General features: G+C 45.0%; 1 protein-coding gene across 1 annotated transcript in view; it reads right to left on the bottom strand.

The window, feature by feature from the left end:
* Positions 1-335: 335 nt before the first annotated feature.
* The window catches only part of PRKCH (protein kinase C eta), a 227196-nt gene continuing 203225 nt past the window's right edge, over positions 336-24306 (bottom strand). Inside the window, exons 11-14 of the mRNA XM_059059661.2 lie at positions 23800-23938; positions 22971-23159; positions 3077-3220; positions 336-1641 (exon numbers count right to left, since the gene is read on the bottom strand). Of these exons, the coding sequence (XP_058915644.1) occupies positions 1495-1641; positions 3077-3220; positions 22971-23159; positions 23800-23938 (619 nt within the window). The 3' untranslated portion in view covers positions 336-1494. The remainder of the gene's footprint in view (positions 1642-3076; positions 3221-22970; positions 23160-23799; positions 23939-24306) is intronic.

Below are 24306 nucleotides of genomic sequence, written 5' to 3' on the forward strand. Positions count from 1 at the left end.
CAGATGGCATAGTTATGAGTTGGAAGAGGGCCATTGAACTTGCTCTCACTGGATGAGAAATAAGCAATTACTATGTCTAGCTACTAGGAGTTTGAGGGTTACTCTGTGGCAGCAATACTTAGCAGTCATTACCCTGACTCAGAATGAAAGTTGTGGTTAGGAAGAGACAGGCCACGTTCACTTAAGTGACGTACACAATGTGATGCCAACCTTAGCTGCTCTCAGGAAGTTGCTTTGAGTCAGGAGTTCTATCCATCCTGCACAAAACTTATTTTAATTACATATCTCCTCTCCTAGTGGGGATGGGACAAATCCTTCTAGACAAGAAAAATCCCTTTTGTTACAAAATGCATTTATTTCAGCCAGATAAAATTCTCCAACTGCATACATGGGTACATATTATAAGTCCTTCTTTGATACATGTCCTGCTTACAAGAGCCATTTCTAATTATTCAAATGCACACCAAACAAACATCTTTGTCTCTTAAAATATAATTTAAATAAATTGCTAAGGTATAAGCTGTTAAGTCAGGTCATGGATGCGAGCGGAGTGCGACTCTTCAGTGATGAGTCCAGAGCAATACTGGCACGTCACCCCCACGACGAGATTCCACAAGTCAGTGAGCACCTGAGCTCACCTGCTGATTAACCTGCCGATTATGTGGATAGTTGCTGTTGGGGCATCGAGCTGCCTTCTGTGAAAAAAAAGTGATGTGCAAAGTATGACATAGGCAACGTGGAGAGGCCTTTCACAGAATGCAAACGCCATTCACGTAACTTAAGGATGAAAGCTTGGTGACAGCAAATCTGTTGTTTACACTGCTGGGTATTGTGGCCCCGTCTCACTGGGCACTCAATAAATATCTATTAAAAGAAAGTAAGGATAAAAGAATAAGCTGTAGCAGTTGCCTTGGTGCCCATCTGTTGTCAGGATGGGGCTTTAAGTTATGAGCTTTATGGACACACTTCTTGTGTTCAGAGTAAATCGTTCTATTTGGAAGCCATCCCTTTCCTTCTCTTCACGTTCTTCATTAGCATTTACAGACTTCTTGCAGAAGTCTGCCAGTATTCGGGGCTCATTGGCTTATAGAAGAGCCCGGCACTCCATACAAAGTCTAGGTTTGTCCCTTGAAGTAAAACGCCTGACTGGCTCAGAAGTTCAAGGATCTGATTTATTCTTCACACCTTTTCTCCTTTTGGCTCCTGTTAATATCCCAAACCCCAAGTAGCTATGGAAACTCAGAGGCTGAGCAGTGTATTTCTTCATGAAATCTCATTTCAGTATCAACCGTTTCCAGGACCGTGGCTCCCTCAGGACTTGAAATACTGTAGTTGATCTCTTGACGTTCCGTCCTTCACAGAGTTCCCCACCTGCTCCCTGAAGGTAAGCTTCTTGTTCTAAGGCTGATGCTGAGAAGTTCCCCGCAAAGGAAATTCCTGGAAAATCTCTATCCCCTTTTGATTCTCATACCATCTCTCCCATTCCCCATAAGGCTATGGATGCAATTCTGGAGAGACAAAGGAAAAGTTTCTAAACTCATCCTGGTTAATCATAGGAAGATGTCCCTCATCAATTGGAGTTAAAACTGGTTCTTCCTTTATGAAGTCGGGGTCAAAATTACTGACGTCTTCTCGGGATTTCTGTCAAAAAGGAAACAAGGAAAATTTCAGATTCTATGCACTTGAGGTTTAGTCATCTTCCATGGGACTGAGCCCATTTCAATGAGTTCGGAGGACTGCCCTGCATCTCTCTCGGTAGTGTTATTCACAGTTATGACAATTGGTTAAACAGTGCTTTATACTAATTCTACTGCATTGTGTATTACACTAGGGCATTTGGTAACCGCCAATTCACTAACCCCACAACAATCTTGCTGAGCAGGCCAGCCTTAGGTTGGGAAACTAAAAAATTAATTTGCTGACCTGACCCAGCCAGCTAGTTGACCCTCCCCATTTCGCTGAGGTACCACTTCTCAGCAGGCCTAATGGAGACGCACATAAACCAACAGAGGTTGAGCAAATTCACGCTTGCCCCACCTCCTGTTTTACAAAGGTCTATATGCTTGAAGAGATTTTCTCGAAAGGCTTCTTGGAAATGCTGAGTTTAGGGAACAAATGCCTCTCACTTTACTCAACAGTCAGATTCATTCTGCCCTGCTGGCAAAGCTTTCCCTCCTCCCAGAGGGGCTGGCAGGGGGATGTCCAGTAAAGGAAGTGGCTTTGTCTCTGGGTCTCAACCTAGCAGGCTGTTACAGATGAAGCTAATGACACTTGGAAATGTGTATTTTACATCTTTACAGACTAATCCCGGAGAGATCATTTTTACCACTGTGAGACCTCCTACTTCTCTTCCTTGAGTCAATGATATTTTTCTCTCTGCCTTTGAGCAGCCCTCACCCCCCTAACCCTTGATGTACTGCCAGCCCAGCTTCTCTGTCTTCCCATCGTGGTTCCCTTGACCCACCCATGAGAAAGAGCTTAGCTCTCAGACCCAGAGCTGGGCCACCCTCAGGAATGCCACCCCACTCAGCTGCCTCACTTTGCAGTGAGGTGCTCCCAGTATTTCCTAGCTGGGAGGAAATAAAAGAGGACTCGGCCTGTTCTGCCCGGAGCCCTGTGCTGCCGTAGCTGTTACAGACCTGAGCTCTCCAAGCCAGGGAGCCAGGCTTAGGGCTTTGAGGAGCATTTCATGGCCTCTCTACTTTCTTGGGGGCTTGGGAAAGGCACCCTGACTAAGGCGGGGTAAGGAAATCAGCTAGGAACAATGAAATTCTCAACCAAACACTTTTGGAGAAACCTGGAAAGTTTCCAGGCTTCTTAGACCCCGGGAAATTTTAAGAGAGGATGGGGCCAGGGCAAGCAAGAGGTAAAAACTTTTTGAGAAGTAACCCTGGCACGCAGAGAGACGTTGCCTCAGGGGCAAGGAGGCCAGCCTCGTCCTGGGTGAAGTGCCTTGCAAAGCGTCAGGCTGAACTTCCATCCTGATCACTCCCCAGTGGACCATCTGGCTGCTCAGTGAAACACTGAGACATTTTAAGAAAGAAGAAGGTCTACTAAGGTGGTCTTGGACACTTACAATTCTGGGTCTGAAAGGTGGTTCTACTTGGCGATGGTTCAGCTGGGTCCAGTCGATTTCCTTAAAGAAAGGATGTCTCAAGATGGCATGCTCGCCACCCTGACTCGGGCTGCCCAAGCGCATAGTGGGGTTCTTGGTCATGAACTGAGAGGGGGAGAAAGAGAGTCAATCATTCAATCCTAGACAATAAGTATGTCACAAGACGTCAGGCATTCGCTCTGGCAGAAGAGCCGATGTGAGGCTTTCTGGCCGATCTTGCTTAACCAGCTGAATTTTCCCATTACAGGCGGCACAGCCACCGTGAATCATCGCGTAAAGGCGCAATTTTCCTTTACACACGAGGCGCAAATTGCTCATGTGTATTTATGGCCTTCCCCACTTCCATTTCAGACGTGGCAACTAAAATAAAACCGAGGGGTCCGGTTTTCTTTCCTGTAAATACCATGTATATTTTTTTTTCCTCTTTAAAGAAAAGAAACGCTTTATAAAATAGTGTGCTTTTCTCCAGCACTGCAGTTGTGGACAGGCGGCATCTTATGAATGGGGCTACTTTTCAGAACAGCTGTGCCATTCTTCTGAGAGACCCAACCAGCCGGCCAGGATTCCCACTTTCTGACAAGACCACAGAGAGAAGAATGAGAGTCATTTTTCTGAAGAGCTGTGTAAAGAAGCCGCAAGGGTGAAAAACTTAAAGTTCTGTGTTCGGGCTCCAGGAAAAACAAAGTTGGCCGCTTTGATTACGCAACAAAGATATCACAGTTTTGAGTGAAAAGTTTTTTTCTTTGAGATGCTCCCTTCTCTCCCGCCCCTCCATTTTGAAATGTTTCGTGACTGAGACACTTGCCACATAGTCCAAAATTTAAAAGCACTGCCATACATTCAAGGAATGTGTGTATATAAATCCTCTGTATTTATATCAGTTGGGCAACTTCCTCGCAGCTGAGCTCCCATCAAGATGTTTTGGGCTAACCCTCCTTTCACAGAGTCGTCAATAAAGGCATTCTGATCGTATCCTGACCAAAGACCAGTATAGGATAATTCACTTTTCATGGCCAGAATGTCATTTTCAATTTTAAAGACACATAAGCTAATTTCCCATTATCAAAAGAAAATTGCCTTGGATAAAAAGTTTTTAAAAACTTAAATCAAGTTATCTTTCAAATGAATTTATAGCAGTCCCCAAGCACCCCTTTCCAAGTCTGATTTATGAACACAAAAGTAATGGTGTGTTCATAGAAATGGCTTTGGAGTGGAATTTACACAGTATTTTTGAAAAAATCTTGAAGGTGCACACAAGAAAGGGTAGGGTTGGGAGGTGAGCAGCCTTGCCATGTCAGGTGTCCAAAGCTGCAAAACCTCCTGGATTGCTCTAGGTGAATGCGATCAGGTAGAGGGAGGAGTCTGCTAAAGTCCCTAAGCAAATCTGACAGGACAGACCTCATAAAATGCTAAAAAAGCTTCCAAGGGGAGCTAGTAAAAACTGAAGACACGGATGGGGTTTAATGGTTTCTCCTCTTTCCTAGAGACAAGGAATGAAAGGCCCGGTGGTGCTGAATTTGGACGTGGAACTCGAAAGTAAAAGCAGCTTTCAGAGCTCCACAGCAGTTAGCACTCTGGGCACGCACGGTGATCAGCGTAGACTTAGGAAATATATCTCATCAACAACTCCGTTCTGAAAGAGCTAGGAGCTCATGCTGCGTGGGCTCTCCCCAGATAAGTCTGTGCAACTCAGAAAGGCAAGGGAAAATAAATGCACAAAAGAAATGAGTAGATTCTCTCCTTAGGAAAGTCAATGGGATACAATCCCTGATGGAATAGCCATGTCTATTCTAAGAGCTAATTAACAAAAAACAAACAATGCTGCAAAAAACTCAAGCTACAGGGACAGCAGAACAGACCCAGATGGATTGTGGGAAACTCCCAGGCCTGCCAACGGTGCGAGCAGAGGACACCTTGTGAATGTGTGAGTACAACTTGTTCTTCTGGGCAACAGGAACTGTGTGGCGCTCTTGATGCCAGGGTGGCAGAAGCCCTGGTGTCTGAACAACTTTGCCCATTTTTCCCTGCCCCGGCACGGAAGCCAACCTTCCAAGGGGCACCGTGGAAAAGCACTGCCCAAGGAACAGGAGACCAAATCGTGGCTGCTCTCCTCTATAAACTTCATCACTGGGAATGGAGTCAGGCAGAATAACCCTTTCACTAGCTTATGTTTAGAATTCTGACAAATCCTTTCGAATAACCAAGCAATTTTGTTTTAACTTTGGCTGTATCTAAAGGGCTCAAGACATTCATTCTCCGCATTAAAAAAAAAAAAAGTTCAATTTACAAAGGTTTGCAGGTGTCTATGCAAGGCAGTGCACTAGGCCTCATAGGGGGTGGGTACACGGATGACAAGGACAGTGCCCCCCCCCCCATAAAGGAGCTGATCAAGAGAAGGGGCAGAGGCTAGCACACTTTATCTGTAACACAGCTGGACGAAAGGAAGAGAGACACAGCCAAGTGCAGCGGGAGCTTAGGAGAGAGACTGGGAAAATCGCACTGGGGTCTGCAGGTGAGAGGGCAGGCGATGGCCTCCCAGAAGAGGTGACAGTTGATGACATGAGGCAGATACATAGAATTAACAGAGCCAGGAAGGAAGAGGGCAGTCACGCCCGAGATCGCAGCTGGCACGGCTGTAGGCAAGTACTGGCCACGTTGGTGAGGGAGCCTGTAGGGTGGAAGGGCTGGCGTGAAAGGACGGCCGAGGAACCGTGGGGCAGCCAGTAGGACCCAACAAAAGCGTACGAAGAGGTGAATGACGAGAGCTGCCCTGTGATTCAGGGATGACTCTAGCCACGATGGGATGGATAAATCCCTAACGGAGGGGTAAGAGATTTGTGGGTAGGGGGCTGACTAGTTAGGAGGCTGAGACGACAGCCGAGAAGACACGACAAGTCTGGAAACTAGATTTTCTAGTTAGTGGAAAGGGAAAGAGGGGAGCAGGTCCTGGAGGGCTTGTGAAAGAAAAATGAGCATATTCCGCACTGCCTGGAGCTGGGGGGAAGGGGCAGGACAGCCAGGTCCCAGGGTCCTCTCCGGCTGTTGAGGGACGGAAAAGGATAACAAAAGAGAAACTGATTATTGTTGGGAGTATAAGTGTTAATAGAAGTATAGTAGTAGTAGCGGTAGTAACTTTTGTCAAAGGGATGAAAACAAAAACATCTACCATTTCTCAAGGTCTTAACAGATCTGGGAGGTTGGTGAGCTCAGCTTTGCATTTGAGATGTGCAAACATCCACCAGGAGCTGACTAGCCCTGTAAGCCTGGGGTGCAGGCCAGGGTGAAAGGTCTGACACCCAGGGCCATCACCGTTTGGTGAGAAAGAGCTGATGCTGGGAGGGCAGGCTGGGGTGTGGGGAAGGCAGAGGTGGAGGGAGAGAGAATAGAACTGAGAGCAGCTCCAGGCCACAGACATTTTATCTGGCCCACATAGAGTGTTTTTAAAATAACTGTAACTACTTGTCAAACATTTAAAAAGTAGCAAATGTCACATCACACACATGAAAGTCAAGTTTTCCAAATTCTCTTGGAAGATGGAATATTCTGGAATATTGGACCTGCACTTCTGCTTGGTGAAAGTGACCTGGAGTTGAGCAGTGGCTGCCTCATTAACTGGGGCATGTGACCCCCTGGTCCCACCACTCCCCTTGGCCTCGTACCTGGCTGGCTCCCCGCATGCCTGTGCTGGCTCTGAGCCCTGGCATAGGGTGGAAAGAAGGCCAGGGTGGCATCAGGAGCTCATGAGAAAGCCAGAGCAGGATAAAGACCAAGGAACAGAAACCAGCACAAGGACCATTCTGGGCAGGAGGAGGGGTGATCGGTGGTGCTGAGGGCGTGGAAGGCTGGGCGGGGAGGGTTATAGCTCCTCTGTGACTGACCCCTCCCCCCTCCAAGGATGCAGAGGTGGGAAGTTCAGGGAACGCTGAACATTAGTCCCAGGCCTGGAATCTTTCACAGTACATGGCGGTGGAGGGGTATGGGGTTGGGGACAGGAGGGGTTCACTGCCCTAGGCCAGGCCCAGGACTCGCCTTAAACACCGTGTTCCTGCTGCTGTGATGGTGATGGCACAATCCCGTTGCAGAAAACTTCCTCTGTTTGCTTATGCCCCTACTGGGACCCGAATGCCAAACAAGTTAACAACCATGGCGTTTAGAGCCATCACTCATCTGTGTCTAAGGTCATACTGAAAACTTGCCTCACCTCAACTGGCCTTCTCCCCAACTGTGGTCCCAATGAGGAAGTCAGCCAAAGAGGAAAATAAAGTGACTCCATGGAAGATTCTGGACACATTTACTAAAGGAAGCAGAATGGCTGCTAGGGTCAATGAAAGCACGTTATAAGCCGCAAAGAGGGAGGAGGCCAGGGTGGAAAATCTGATTCCAGCCCGAATGTAAGTCTCCAGCTAACTGGAGAGCAGGGGCAAGAATGTGTGCACTCGTTTCATATTCCCTTTCCTCCTGTGGCCCTCGTGAAAGTGGGATTTCTCTAGAGGATCCTGAAGGAATCAGAAGCACACCTGCCCAGAGAATGAGAAACAACAGTTCCTTCAAGGCTGCAGAGAAGGCATGACCACAGGGGAAAGCAGTCAGCCAGGCACCTTCCTGAAGAAACATAAGCAATGTAGGCCAGGTCTGTACAGGAATGTCCCGCAAAGCCTCCTGCCAGCCAGGGACGGATTAGAAAGGATATAAGAGCTCCTCTGATATGGAGGGCCCAGAGGGGAACTGGTTAGGCTCTGCAGCTTCACAGCTGTGTTTGGATGTCAGTTCTCCCATTGATGAGCTGTGTGACTTTGGACAAATGTATTAACTTGCCTGGACCTCAGATTCCTTAAAATGGAGATTTTTCTGTATATCCTAATATTATGATGAGTAAATGAGATAATCAGAGTAAAATACCTGGCACAAGAGCAAGCCTTCAACCAATGCTAGTGAGTTTCAGCAAGCATCCTGTTAAACCACTTGGAGGGCCAATCCTGTCCTACCTAAAGACAGGGGCGTGGACTGAAAAGCCTCTGAGAGAGGAACATCTGAGGTGAGCCTTGGCCCCGAGGCTTATCTGGCTCGCGCATGCTCGCTCTCTCTCTCTCTCTCTCTCTCTCTCTCTCTCTCTCTCTCTCTCGCGCGCGCGCTCTCTCTCTCTCTCTCTCTCTCTCTCTCATACTTTGCAGCCAGAAAAAGGGAACAAGGTCTGTTTCTGCCTTCATAGTCCCAGACTCCAAAAGCGGGGGTGGTAGTGATGGTCTCAGGAAAAACAATTTTTCTGACAGCAAAGATTTCTAAAGACAATCGAAAATAAGCATACAGATGATACGCAGGTTTTAACGTGCAGTTGTATCTGCTTTTACAACAGAAGGGAAGTGCTGAATGCGGGGTGAAGGGTGCAGTGGAACACTTCCCTGTAATTCTGAGGTCAGCTATAGCACTTGTCATGTCTTGTAGGCTCTGCTACACCTGAGGTGGCTTTGGTTTTTTTTCAGATGTTCCAGAGGATAGAGTTCAAACTCACCCCGTGTTAACAATGTGTCTAGAGATAACAGGGTCCAAATGTACTGTGAAACCCAGTCAAATGTAGGCAATGACTAAAAGTATATTTCCTTTCAAAATCTGATTTCATAGGAAGAGGACTAGTTATATAAATAGGGCAATTAATCTAATGAGATTTTCTTCCAGGAGAGAGAGAACACTGTATTTTCTACTTAACAGATGGATTTGGCTGTTGGGCAAACAAAAGGACCCTTTCCTTTCATTCAACTTCAGACCAAAGGGCAGAGAGTTAGCGGTTAGTGCTGGCAAGCATGCCATAGGACATCCCCATCAGTATTCCAGGGAGATGCTCCTAGTTAGGAAGAAGGAATGTTATGACTCTACAAAGAGTCCTGAGGAGGGGGTGCAGAGAAAGAACACAGGACACAGAACAGAGTATGGCTCATGGCCATGAAGGCCACCCTGGGGTGGATAAAATGCATGCTTGTGTATGTTGCAGCCTCCTGTGTCTCTGTGTTTTGCCACTATCACAGGTAGAGTCTGACCTCGTTATGAAGACTAGTCAGCAACCTTCTCCTCTCATATACCCCTTCCTGCCAGCTGCAGTGGTGGGCATAGAGCTGACAACCACCTGTGCCAGCCACATTTCTCCAAAGAAGACATAAAAATGGCCAAGAGGCACATGAAAAGATGCTCAACACTGCTAATTATGAGAGAAATGCAAATCAAAACTACAATGAGGTATCACCTCACACCAGTCAGAATGGCCATCATCAGAAAATCTACAAACAATAAATGCTGGAGAGGGTGTGGAGAAAAGGGAACCCTCCTACACTGTTGGTGGGAATGTAAATTGATACAGCCACTGTGGAGAACAGTATGCAGGTTCCTTAAAAAATGAAAAGAGCTACCATATGACCCAATTCCACTACTGGGCATCTACCCTGAGAAAACCATAATTTGAGAAGATACATGCACCGTAATGTTCATTGCAGCACTGTTCACAATAGCCAGCTCATGGAAGCAACCTACATATCCATCAACAGAGGAACGGATAAGGAAGATGGAATATTACTCAGCCATAAAAAAGAACAAAATAATGCCATTTGCAGCAACATGGATGGACCTAGAGATTGTCATACTGAGTAAAGTAAGCCAGACAAAGACAAATATCATATGATATTGCTTATATGTGGAATCTAAAAAAATAGTAGAAATGAACTTATTTACAAAACAGAAATAGACTCACAGGTGTAAAAAACTAACTTATGGTTACCAGGAGGGAAAGGGAGGGAGGGATAAATTGGGAGATTGGGATTGTCATATACACACTATTATATATAAAATAGATAACTAATGAGGACCTACTGTATAGCACAGGGAACTCTACTCAGTATTCTGTAATGACCTATATGGGAAAAGAATCTAAAAAAGAGTGGATATATGTATATGTATAACTGATTAACTTTGCTGTACACCTAAAACTAACACAACATTGTAAATCAACTATAGTCCAATAAAAATTTAAAAAAAGGGAAACTGAGGAACAGACCCATCTGGAACCTGCCCCAGGCCACACCGTTTGGGAGCGGTGGAGCTGAGATTTGAAGCCAGGCCTATCTAACAGTAGAAGCCTTTGCCCTCAGTCACTATGCTAAACCTCCTTTTGAGGTTTATCAATCTTCTCATTTGGATTCTGGATGAAAGAGCAGTGACAGGTCAGGAGCAATCCTGGGATGGTGCTCAGGACCTCACCTGGATAAGAATGCACAGCACTCTGTGTGTTTACTTATGTTGTACTTCCTTTGCTGGCCCACAGGCTATTCTTCTTTCTCTGACTCTATGGAGGGAGAAGTGATGGAGATGTACACCCAGAGCAGGTGCTGAGAGAAGGGAGAGAAAAGGAATAGTCTTGAACCCAAGGAATCCTTCATTCTGACCACCTGGTTTTATTTCCAACAACTGGGGTCTTTATATTGGAGAAGAAAAGACAGACGATACTGTTGATAGTTTCAAATAATGGAAGTGCTGTTGGCCAGAAGAGGCAGTTCTAAATGGGAGAAATAAGTATGGGGAGTGGAAGTTAAAGGAGTGTATGTAAGGATGTCATAAGGAAAATTAAAACAAAAATTTCTAATACTCAATGCCATTAAGTGAGAGAAGACGCTTTCCTGGGAGGAGCAGCACTGTCTTATCGGAGACACTGAAAGAACCACCTGAATGACCCATCTGTTGTCAGGTGGGAGGGGAGAGCAATGTCCTCCAGGGTCTATGCCTACATCAAGAGTCTACAGTCTGATCCTTTCTCCTCTATTTGGAATTAGAAAAAATTTTGAAGATAACTGTACCTCCCTCAGCTGAAGATGCCATGTTTTTCTTGGGTCTGAAGTGGACTTGCTTTATAAAAATGAAATAAAACATGTTTAAGCTGATCTCTAGGAGCTAGTTACTGAAGGAGTGGGCAGGTGAGTAGGTAAGTATATTTGAACATACCAATGGATCAATGTCTTACCTGAGCCACATCAGAATATTCTGTGAGATATTTCCAGAGACAGTCTACAGTGCACTTTATTCCCTCCTAATGAAAACAAGTACAAAAATGCCCTGTACTATTTCTCTTTCTGCACTGGGGCAGGAATAGTGCTAAAATCTGTTGCAGGTTTGTTGGCTATATTTTCCATCCTGTCTCTGATTAGAATCCAGCAGCCTTTACATGGGCATATACTTATTCCTTATCAATGCTCTTAACACTCTGCCTTGCCTGTGTTTTATACTCATTATAGCTTCCCCAAGCCATCTCAGAAGCTTCACTAAGGTCATGTGATAACACTGGTTAACAAAAGGTAAAGATCAGGGGCTTCCCTGGTGGCGCAGTGGTTGAGAGTCTGCCTGCCGCTGCAGGGGACACGGGTTCGTGCCCCGATCCGGGAAGATCCCACATGCCGCGGAGCGGCTGGGCCCGTGAGCCATGGCCGCTGAGCCTGCGCGTCCGGAGCCTGTGCTCCGCAACGGGAGAGGCCACAGCAGTGAGAGGCCCGCGTACCACAAAAAAAAAAAAACAACAACAACAACAAAAAAAAACAAAAACAAAAGGTAAAGATCAGAGATGAGTCTCAGAGACAGAAGCCCAAGGTCGGGCCCTTGTGCCGATGCCAGTGTTGTTGGCCAAGATGGTTTTAGTCCTGGCAAACCAGTCCCGAGCATCTCTGACTAATGGTGAGGGTTTCACTGCTCTCCAATAACTCCCAAGTGTTGAAGGAAAAGGAAGCTCACCTGATAGCTGTGATTCCCCCAAAATGCACCTATTGAAAGGAAGCAAGTGCTAAAGAAGGATCCTCCAGAGGCATACTACACAATGTCTTTATTTCCTCCTGATGAAACCCAGGCCAACACCCTTCTTTATCCTGGATACACATTATCTTGGGTGTCCAAACCAAACCTAACCACCACCTGCTAAAAGTTAATGCTCTCTGATCACTGGAAGGGACAAATGAAAGAAAACAAAGTGTGCTACTTAGATTTTTAAGTGTGTACCTTAGAGTTTTTCCAACTTAAAACAAAAAGCTCTTCTGACCCACAGACATCAGTTAGCAAACCCCTACAAAGAAAAGATTTCCATGCTCATTTTACAAAACCTGACATCTTTATGCTCCTGTCTGAGATATGAAGATTAAAGAGTCACGTGGTATTAATACTTCATTAAAAAAAAATTCCTTCACACTGCTAGCCACAGATAAAATGTAAGTTTCCTAAGAATAGAGGTCCTAAACAATCTAAAATGGGGGAAGGAAGTTGAGAATAGTAACTTTAATAAAGTGATAAAGAATGCCAAAAATGGGCTTCCATGGTGGCACAGAGGTTGAGAGTCTGCCTGTTGATGCAGGGGACACGGGTTCGTGCCCCGGTCCGGGAGGATCCCGCATGCCGCGGAGCGCCTGGGCCCGTGAGCCATGGCCGCTGAGCCTGCGCGTCTGGAGCCTGTGCTCCGCAAAGGGAGAGGCCGCAGCAGTAAGAATGCCAAAAATGAAGACTCTAGGAAGATCAGTATTTTTCTGTTTTCTGCCAACACTAGCCTGGCCTATCTGTGAATAAATGGTCCATTTCTGAAGGTGTTAGTTTCAGTAAGAAGCCTGAAGCTCCATTTCCTTATATGGGAACTCCAGTCCTGGCAAAGGGCAGGGGCTGCCAGGCTTCATGTTAACCATCCTCTTTTTAAAGGACCTTTTAGTAACTTACTTTTGGATTTTCCCTGTAACACTATTTGAAAAATTGGCTCTAATGATGGAGAGCTGGATCCTCTGCACGACCCTGGTCCCAGTTTTCCCTCCACTTCCTCAGCCTCCTCCTGGCTGATCACCTTTGGCGGCTGCCTTGAGCATTCCAATCTTTGCCAGGAGGGGAGTAGGACATGCAGAGGGTCAAGCTCAGTGCCGCTCTGGTCAATTGCCTGGTAACAGATGTGAGACACACTCAGGGCTAAAAGGGGATCCCAAATTACTTGTGGTTCCTTCTCTGTACACAGAGGCAAACAAGACTCCTGCAGACAATGCACAGAGGATGAAATCTGATAGGTGTGATGACAGATAAGCCCACATGCAAACACACAGTTTAATTTCTGTAAAGCTTAGGAGCAAAAGCATGCTATAATCTCCTTCTGAGGCCAAGTTTACAATGCCTCCCGAACTGACAAAGGTGACTCAGGAGAATGCACCAAACTCCTTTCAGCACTTATTTAACCTGGCCACCTGTGAGCCCGGAGAAAAGGGCACTGACCTCACCCAAGTCAGCACTGGCGCCTTGTGATCTCTCACCAGAGATGATTTAGCACAAAGGAATGCTCACCTCAGAGACAGAAGGCATCACCTTCCTAAGCTCTGGGGACTCACGAGGACTCCCTCAAGTCTTTCTGGAGCTGATGAGGCCAAAAGCTCAGTGCAACCGCAGAAGCTCTAAGCAAACTATACATTTTCGTCTGTGTCATGATTATTCACATTTTGGGATAATTCAGTGCCAGTTTAGGAAACTCGCTAACATGGTGGCCAACAGAAAACGTGTATTTATACCAAAACCAAGTAAAAAAATCAAAATAAAAAATCATCTTTAAGGTCAGCAATCTAGAAAGTCTAGGTCTGTTTTTCACACAAGAGTGTGTATCTTTATGTATCTTTCCTGTGCTACCTTCTGTGGATGTTGCCAGTTTTTACAACCTGTTCTCTGAGCGGGGAGGGGAGGATGGTTTTGCTTTTGGAACGTGGCATGTGTGAGCATTTAACACACACACCCCTTCACAGCGAAGATGAGACGTGAGAGACAAAAGGGCAAGCAAGAAAAATAGTCTTCCGCTGTACCTTTTGGGGTGAATACTATGGTTATTTTCAGTTGTCAGGATCACTGGTTAATGACTTGGGAATTTTTTTCAAGTAGAAAACTGGGCTAAAAACGGTGTGCTCCACCTCCCCTCCTCCTGCCGACTCTGTGCTCCGTGGGGAGTGTTCTGACACACAAGTTCTCAGCTCTCTATCCACGCTTATGTGAAATTTGGGAGGACTTTTGAGTTTGTGGTGTATGGCTACCCAATCTTGGGGGTGGGGGTAAAGATGATGGGAAGGGTGAGGGGAGGAAAGTAATACTGGGTTAGGAGTTATACTGGGTGAGATGTTGGTGCCCATATTGTTCGACCCCTCACTCTCCTTGAACAACAGACAAGAACACCCCTCACCCCGAATTCAGGGGACTCACTGACGTTATTATACCATACGAAGCCCCCAGGTCTTGAGCATCTATGACTCGCTAGTGTTATATAAATGGGCATCCAAACAGCTCCTACAGACATGCAATAATAATAATACCTTCTATTTTAAAAGGTAAGAAGGCATTCAGAAAGCATTTCCTTCTGAAGGGAAGAAACAAAGGGCAAGTAACATATCCAGCAGACACCAATTCCAGGAACAGTGCTGACCTTACGTTCCAAAGAAAGGATCATCAGGAAGCCAAGTAGAGATGACCCACCATGCTGATTCGGTGGTGAGAGCGGATGTGAAGGGCTGGCTCGGGGATCTTGGCCTTCCTGCCTCTCTGGTGGGGAAGGATCGCACACAGAGGCAAGGGCAGCAGCACGGACAGGGCTCACCAATGGGTGCTTTCTCCTTTTCTGTTTATTTATTAAAAATCTTTCTTTGGGGTGCACTCAGGTACTCAACTTGGGGGCTGGGGAGTTGGGAGAGGTAAATTAGGAGCTTGGGATTAACAGATACACACTACTGTATATAAAAAAGAAAAATAACAGGACCTACTGTATAGCACAATGAATTATAGTCAATATCTTATAATAACCTATAGTGGAAAAGAATCTGAAAAAGAATATATATATATATAATGTATATATATAACTGAATCACTTTGCTGTACACCTGAAACTAACATAACATTGTAAATCAACTACAATTTTATTTATTTATTTATTTTTTGTGTGATATGCGGGCCTCTCACTGTTGTGGCCTCTCCCATTGCGGAGCACAGGCTCCGGACGCGCAGGCTCAGCGGCCATGGCTCACGGGCCCAGCCGCTCTGCGGCATGTGGGATCTTCCCGGACCGGGGCACGAACCCGTGTCCCCTGCATCGGCAGGCAGATTCTCAACCACTGCGCCACCAGGGAAGCCCAACAACTACAATTTTAAAAAGGTATAAGAAAAAAATGCTTAATTGGAAAAAAAAAAGGCTCCTGGCAAAACAGAAATACAACTCTCTCCAAAATAAAAAGCTAACACAGCCTCATGTACAATGAAGCGCTTAATAATCTTGATGATGTTGGTGGATTGCTCAAAGGGAGGATGAAGATCATGACACCTCTCAGTGTGCTGTAAAATCACTACTCAAAACAACACTAATAACTTACTCCTGTATTGTGCATACCACTTTGAAAATGCTTTCATGGGTGCTACCTCATTTGAAGTGGGTACTGTAGGTGTTATCATCATTGCGTTACAGAGGTAAAGACTGGAAAGCAGTGGCAGGAGTAGAATGAGGTCTTGTGATCCTCAGACCAGTGTGTGCTCCTTCCATCCTACTGTGTGAGGTTGGTTCACCTCTTAGCCTCAGCTTCACCTCCCAACCAGGGAGTTAGACAAAGTGTTTTTAAAGATCCTCCATCTCTGAAATTCTGTGTTTATGTTTCTAGTAGTCAACAAGCTCCATGACAAACGATTACAATCCAAAACAGCATGCACGACTTTCTAACAGTTTTGGGGACTATGTAAGACACTACCCAGTGGAGTCAACATTAGGAACTTTTTTTTAATTGAAATATTCTTGATTTACAATGTTATATCAGTTTCAGGTATACAACATAGTGATTCAAAATTTTTATAGATTATACTCCATTTATAGTTATTATAAAATATTGGCTATATTATTCCCTGTGTTGTATATTCTTGTAGCTTACTTATTTTATACATAGTAGTTTATACCTCTTAATCCTCTACCCCTGTCTTGCCCCCTTCCCTCTCCCCACTGGTAACCACTAGTTTGTTCTCTATATCTGAGTCTGTTTCTTTTTTGTTATATTCACTAGTTTGTTTTATTTTTTACATTCCACATATAAGTGATATCGTACAATATTTATCTTTCTCTAACTTATCTCCCTAAGCATGATACCCTCCAGGTTCATAACATTAGGGACTCTTGAAGTCACCAAGCTCCCAGAATCACAGTGGTCACAAAATCCTTGGAAAAGGCCTGAAGTCTATATTTTTAAAGAAAGCAGTGTACCTTACCTTGATCTGGAATTACACAACAAAATGAAAGCTTGTTCAGGGTCCTTAAAAACATTTCAACCTCCCTACCTCCTAACAGATACTTCCCCAAGCCCTCGGTTTTCTGGCCAAGGACCCTTTGCTCCTGAACCTGGCTAGCACGACTCAAAAGGTATTGCAAGCATCCGTTTCTGGGGAAATCACACTGTAAAACCACTGGCCTATTTCACCACAAGTAAAACTAGCAGATGAGCTGCAGATTGAGATGTTTACACAACCTGAAGTCATTCCTTCCTGACCTCCTCACTGAATCTTCTTCCACTGTCACCCTTTCAATACTGGTGTCCCCAGGCCTTGTCCTCCTTTTACTCTTCACCCTCTCCCCCAGTCCATGCCTTCTCCCTTGTTCTCACTACCATGCTACAGTGGTCATCTACCTCTCTCCTGAGCTCCAGACCTATGTGACCAACTGCAAGGAACAGACTACTTTCTGAATGTCTCCCCAACCCCTCAGAGGTCCCATTTCCTAAACTCATCTTTCCCAGCCGCTACCCTGCACCTAACACCCCAACGGCGGAACTGGTGACTGCAGTTCTTTGAACACGCAGGCTGCCTCTCCCCTCCGAGGCTTTGCACAAGTTATTTCCTCTGTCTAGAATACCCTTCTCCCCCTTGTCAACCCTACTGAACCCTTATTTGTTCCTCAACACCCAGCTTACATGCCGCTTCCTCTGCCTTGTCCTTATGTCACTTCCCTGTCCTTGACTCCAGAGAGAATTTTGATCATTCCTCCTTGGCAGCCAGCTTAGTATCCATTTACGTGTCCTCATTCCTACTAGGCTGGGAGCAACAGAAGAGGCCGTGTCTTTTCATCTTTGCTTCCCGGCACTTAGCGCGGGCCAAGCCAAGGGAAGGCATCTGACAAATATTTGCGGAATGGAACTGGACAGGGATCCTAATTCCCTAGTGTATCAGTTTCTCCTTCTACGGTCACAGGCTCATCTCAGGTCAAAAGAGAAAGATTCAAATGCAAAATCTTTAAATGACACTAACATTGTTATCATAAACGTTATATCTTACTTTATGAAAAGTTAAATAGGTGGCAGATTCTTGCTCTGTGGGTATTAAGTACACAGGACCCTGGTAGCTTCCTCCAGTGGCTCATGCTTCTAGGACAAGTGGAAGGACTCACATCAGGGAGTAATCTGGGTGCTAAAATGTGGGGCTCTAGGGTACAGGACACTTATTAATGAGACGTAGAAGAAAAACGGGCAAAGGCCAGGTGTAGCTAGCTTAGAACCCTGGACTGGGAGTCAGGAAAAGCTGGATTCTGATCCCAGGGTTTTTTCCTTACTGTGGTGTAATATACAGAACATAATATGTACCTTCTTAACTATTTTTAAGTGTACAGTTCAGTGGGATTAAGTCTATGCACATTGTTGTACAACCATCACCACCATCCACCTACAGACCTTCTTGCATCTTCCCAAACTGAAATTCCACATCCCTTAAACCCTAGCTCTCCACCCACTCATGCCGTCAGCCCTTGGCAACCACCATTTTGCTTTTGTCTCTATGAATGACTATTCTAGGTACCTCCTGTTAGTGGAATCATACATTTGTCCCTTTGTATTTGGCTTATTTCATTAAGCATAATTCATTCAAGGTTCATCCAGGTTATAACGTGCATCAGAATTTCCTTCCTTTGTAAGGGTAACACATTTTGTTTATCCATTCATCTAATGATGGACACTTGGGTTGCTTCCACCTTTTAGATATTGTGAATAATGCTATGAACATTGATATACAAATATGTTTAAGCCCCTGCTTTCAATTCTTCGGGATATACAACCGGAAATGGAATGGCTAGGTCATATGGTACTTCTATATTTAATTTTCTGAGGAACTGCCTGCTATATTGCTTTCCGCAGTGCCTGCATCATTTTACATTCCCATGAGAGCTGTGCAAGGGTTCTAATTTATTTGTTTGTTTTAAGTAATGTGCTGAATGGCCTTTGGTGAATCACAATTTATCTGGACCTCAGTTTCCTCATCTATTAAATGAAGGAATTTTAATGGATAATCTCTTAGGTTTCTTCTAGCAATTAAAAAAAACTGTATTGGTCTAGTTGAATGAAGTTGCAGTTACAGCCAGAAAGCAGTTTAAATGGTTTCCTAATACAATAAATAGAGTCATAATTGTTCAGAGAAAAGGGCAAAGGATCTAAAAATACACCCAGGGCTTCCCTGGTGGCACAGCGGTTAAGAGTCCGCCTGCCAGTGCAGGGGACACGGGTTCGAGCCCTGGTCCAGGAAGATCCCACATGCCACGAAGCAACTAAGCCCATGCGCCACAACTACTGAGCCTGCGCTCTAGAGCCGGTGAGCCTCAACTACCGTAGCCTGCATGCCTAGAGCCCGTGCTCTGCAACAAGAGAAGCCACCGCAATGAGAAGCCCGTGCACTGCAACTAAGAGTAGCCCCCGCTCCCCGCAACTAGAGAAAGCCCGCGCACAGCAACGCAGCCAAAAATAAATAAATGAATAAAATAATAAAAATGCACCCAGCTCTCACTGATGACAGTAGTGGCTGCTTCCTGAGCACCTACTCTGTGCTCAGCACTGTTCCAACTATCCTCCACGCGTTATCTCAGACCCTGAGGGTACAGATGTGGAAACGGAGGCGTGGCAAAATTGCGCCATCTTCCTGAGGTCCCACAGCCAGCAGGTGAAAGAGCCAATATCTGCCCTCGGACAGCGCTGCTCTGGAGGCAGGTTCCTCACCACCACGCCCTGATGCTTCCCTCCTGGGTGCTTTCGCCCCATTTCTTGAGTGCTCTTCATTGTTTTCTTTCTTTTCTTTGATCACACTTCTGTTTAAATGTCTCAGTCCTCTGCCAAGAACAGCTGAATTTCTTCAGCTACAGCATTGAAGCTTTTTATTTTTAGGCCTGGAGGCTGAAATGTACAAAACTGTCTCAGAAATCCTCTCGGTGATTGTTTTTTAGTAATTTTCTCTGACACCTTTTCCAGTATTTTCCAGAAAATCACTTTTAAGGTACACTCCTTGAAGGAGGAAGAAACAGAATGCTTACTGTGTTCCTGTGTGGTTTACATGTATGAATTCACTGAATCTGGACAGTAACCCTATGACATGGATTTTATTACCTCAATTTTATAAGATTTTATAAGCAAGGACACAGAGATTTAGGGAGATGTGTTAGCTCATCAAGGTCACTCAGCCAGAATGTAACAGAGCTGGGAGATAAGACCGCCACAGGGTGAAACCCAAGCTCCTTCCTAGGGGGAGACTCCCGGCAGAACACAGAGAGCCACTTAGGAAAATCAGTGCTCAGCCAGTGACATACCATGACCCGCTACCATGACCCGCTGAGCTGCTAGCATTAGAAAGGGGCCAACATAAAGGGAAGTGAAGAGGTTCACAGCTTCCCAGAAGGAAGTAGAGGGAAGAACTCAGTCCGCACTGAAGAGTAGATTCTCTTTAGGTACCAGAGGCTGTTTTCTCCCAGAACAAAGATTGTGGAGGGAGGATATCCCTGGATAACATATATTCTAGTTACCAAAAATATTTCTATATACATCAAAGATATAGTCTAAAGTAATTGGGGGAGGGATAAATTCGGAGCTTGGGATTCACATACACACACTACTACGTGTAAAATAGATAAACAACAAGAACCTACTGGTTAGCACAGGGAACTCTACTTGGTACCCCATAATAACCTACATGGGAAAAGAATCTGAAAAAGAATGAATACATGTATATATAAAACTGAATTACTTTGCTGTACACCTGAAACTAACACAACATTTTAAATCAACTATACTCCAATAAAAGTAAAAAAAAAAAAAAGTAATTGGATTTATCTGGTTAAGAAGAAACAATCTTAATAGTTCCATATGATCTTAACATTGCTTAGTGCCTGTTCTAGGTTTTACAGGGATTGAGTTAAAAGGGGTGAAATCTAGGTCCCAGATTTAGTCAGGAAGAATACTCTTAAGAGGATTCTAAATGCCAGAAAGAGTCTAAAGACTCCTAAAAATTGAAAATAAAAATAATTGAGAGAAGCAGATGTGGGTTAATGCTCAACTCAAACGATGATGTGGTCTCTAAAGAGTTCTACTGGACCTACGTTCAAAGGTATGAAGTGTTGATCAGAGAAAGACTGAACTGGATTGTTAATCCCTAAATAGAGAACTTTAAAGTTTCCTGAGGCACAGACTGACTTTTATTTCCTACCCTTCATGGTACCTAGCAGAGCAACTTTATACACCAAGGCCAACAATGCATATTTCTTTATGGCTTGAACTAGTATTTTCAGTTGAATTATAAGCTCTGGTGTCCTTCTTTTAAATATTAAAAAAGTTAACTCAGCTATGGTAATTGGACTAAATGTGTGAATCATGAGAAACCATTAGTATTATGACAGTGGTTGTTCCAGGCCACAGGGGATTAGCATGCCTTGGGAGTCGCAAGGACCCAGACTCTAGATGACAGAACTGGGAGAGCAATAATGCAAAGTAAGCCCAACTCTGAAGCACACTTTTGTTGTGTTATCATAGATTAGGTCATCAAATGTAGCTGGGGCCAGCTGAGGTGAGTATCTTTCCCTTCCAGAAGTTAAGAAACTTCAAGGCATAAATCTACAAAGACAAGCCCTTTTCCCTGATTTTTTTTATTAATAAAATTATAAAAGCCACATTCTTGGTTCCTTAGTCTACATTTTCTACTAAATATACAAATAAAATTTTCTTATGAAAAGAGGCTAGATAGAAGACATTTGGTAGAATACAAAAGTACTTCACTTCTCTCTCTTTTTTTTTTTTTTTGGCCATGCCATACTGTTTGTGGGATCCCAGTTCCCTGACCAGGGATCAAATCCCAGGCTGTCGGCAGTGAAAGCACAAGTCCTAACCACTGGACTGCCAGTGAATTCCCCACTTTTATTTTCTATATGCAATTAATGCTTCCTCAATATCAGGAGAGCATTTGCACCTGAACTTGAGAATTGAGTTATGAATTATGATTCACTTTGGCAATATCTGCCTGAGAAGGATTTCTGGAATCATTTCTCTTTGAAAAAATTGAGAGAAGCAGATGTGGGTTAATGTTCAACTCAAATGATGATGTGGTCTCTAAAGACCACTGTAGAGAATTCTCAGGGACAATCATGCCATCAGCCCCAGGACACAGTGATCTGTATACAAAATGTCCTTAAAATGACACTAATTATATGACTGGAGTTTTTTCTTTTTAAGATTTTTAATTTTTTGATGTGCACCATTTTTAAACCATTCAATAGACTTTGCTGAATTTGTTACAATGTTGCTTCTGTTTTATGCTTTGGGTTTTTGGCCACGAGGCATGTGGGATCTTAGCTCCCTGATGAGGGATCAAACACACACCCCCTGCATTGGAAGGTGAAGTCCTAACCACTGGACCACCAGGGAAGTCCCTATGACTGGCAATTTCTAAAGAGAGACAAGTCTTTCACCAGCATGGCTAATATTTCCCAAATTTAGTTTTTTCGTCTCAGATCACTGGAAAGGATATGTTTTGAGCAAAGTAATCCTTATCCCATAGATACTATCCAGGAGAGAAAGGCATTGTTCTGATTTTTCCCTATTTGAAGAATATTCATCTTTTTTTTTTTTTTTTTTGTGGTACGCGGGCCTCTCACTGTTGTGGCCTCTCCCGTTGTGGAGCACAGGCTCCAGACGCACAGGCTCAGTGGCCATGGCTCACGGGCCCAGCCGCTCCGCAGCACGTGGGATCTTCCCGGACCGGGGCACGAACCCGTGTCCCCTGCATCGGCAGGTGAATTCTCAACCACTGCACCACCAGGGAAGCCCAAGAATATTCATCTTTACTCCTCCTATGCATTTAGTGGGAAATAATACATGATTTTCTAATTCAGAACTGACCCAAATTATATGTTATTCTCTCATTACATGTTACTTTCTTATTTTCAACATAAAGCATCAAATCCACTTTCTTCCACACTTGAAAATAAGGCTTCCGGCACAATGCCTTAAATGCACGAATGAAAGACATTTTCAATGTGATATTCTACACTGCACCTGAATCCTGGGCCTGGCACCTGACTTGCACAAGGATAACATGGAAGCACATGAGATCTTGCACAACTTTGGAAAACCTCTCTTCTCCTCTCCCAGCACTATGGGAAAGGCCCCTTCATCCTTTGATGGTGCCGACAGAAACACAATGCGTATCGAAACAACCGGGAGCGCTGTGCACATGACCCAACGGCCTTATGTGTCCCGACTGGATGAAGCAGGAGCATCACTTCACCTACACTGAAGCCACAAGTGCTAGAAATACTTGATATATGGCAAACAATGCTATCAACTGCTCATGCATTAGCTCCAAAATAACTATTGCATAAGAGAAAAAAAACAGCCTGAGAAAACTCTGCTTCTTTGATTCTACAGATTAAAACACAGATTTCAGTTAGAGCTGGTAGCTTTCTGGTAGGTGGTATTAAAAAACAAACAGACAGACCCAAAGCCCAAGAAGCACACTCAGCAAGCTGGTTTGCAATAGTTTAAAAGCTGGCTGAGCGCACCAGACTTACAGATTTCAGGATCCCTGTGGCGTCTTCATGCAGCCATGTAGGGTAGACCACTTCATCGTTCAGTATGGCTTCAAAGAGGTCATCTTCGTTCTCTGCCTCAAAGGGCGCGTGGCCACAGAGCATCTCGTAGAGCAGCACACCCATTGCCCACCAATCCACTGCGGGCCCATACAGCATCTCCTGGAGGATCTGTGCATAGGGGTAATGTGAGAAGAGCTTCATGCATCTGATGAACAAATGCATCATTAATGACTAAGGAAAATGATGGATTAGGAGATGAAGTAAAACAAGGGAGTTTCCTGTGTTGGCATACATGTTTCATTCCATCTCTAGAGAGTGGTCTGTTTTCCCTGGGGTCAATTCAGAGGCCTTGTCATCCAGGTGATCAAACATCTATGGCCTGCTTAGGCCAAAGTAATAGTATATGCAGATCCAAACCAGAAAGGTTTTTGGAACTATATCTGTGGGCTCACTCACTCCTATGGGAAAGATTCAAGAGCTTGTCTTTATTTCTGCTAAATGGGGCTGGGATCAAAGCACTGAGTAGAGGCAAAGAAAATAATTAAATAGCTGTGCCTGAAACGTACTTTGTCCTTATTATTCAGGGCTAAACCCTAAAGCAACTGCAAAGTTTACAAAACTTTTTGGCTCAAATTTGTATTGGGAGGAACCAAGGACGTTTTCAGCCATCATTCACCCAATGAGCCGCAAAGGAGTCTGGAGGCGTCAACTTTCAATGCCGCCCACCAAGCTGCAGCACATAAATGCAGCCTGTGTGGCTTTTCTGACGGGGCTGCTAGAGAGCCTGGACTGCAGCAAGCACACTCACCTCTGGAGCAATGTAGTCGGGTGTGCCGCAGAAGGTGGCCGTGGTGACCCCGTTACAGATCCCCTCCTTGCACATTCCAAAGTCTGCCAGTTTACAGTGACCCTCGTGGTCCAAAAGTACGTTGTCCAGTTTCAGATCTCTGCAAGAAACAAATAGCAGCATGTGGTGGGGCAGCCAGGCCCCACACCATCCACCTGGCTGAGCTGGGTCACGGGATGGACGATCACGCAGCCGGGAGAGCTTTCTGCACACACCCTCCAAAGGGAACACACTTCTTTTTTATGTTGTTTTTTTTTGCGGTACGCGGGCCTCTCACTGTTGTGGCCTCTCCTGTTGCGAAGCACAGGCTCCGGACGCGCAGGCTCAGCGGCCATGGCTCACGGGCGCAACCGCTCCGCGGCATGTGGGATCTTCCCGGACCGGGGCACGAACCCGCGTCCCCTGCATCGGCAGGCGGACTCTCAACCACTGCGCCACCAGGGAAGCCCGGGAACACACTTCTTTGTG

The sequence above is a fragment of the Kogia breviceps genome, chromosome 3 (genome assembly GCF_026419965.1).
Source record: "Kogia breviceps isolate mKogBre1 chromosome 3, mKogBre1 haplotype 1, whole genome shotgun sequence".
Taxonomy (NCBI): Eukaryota; Metazoa; Chordata; class Mammalia; order Artiodactyla; family Physeteridae; genus Kogia; species Kogia breviceps.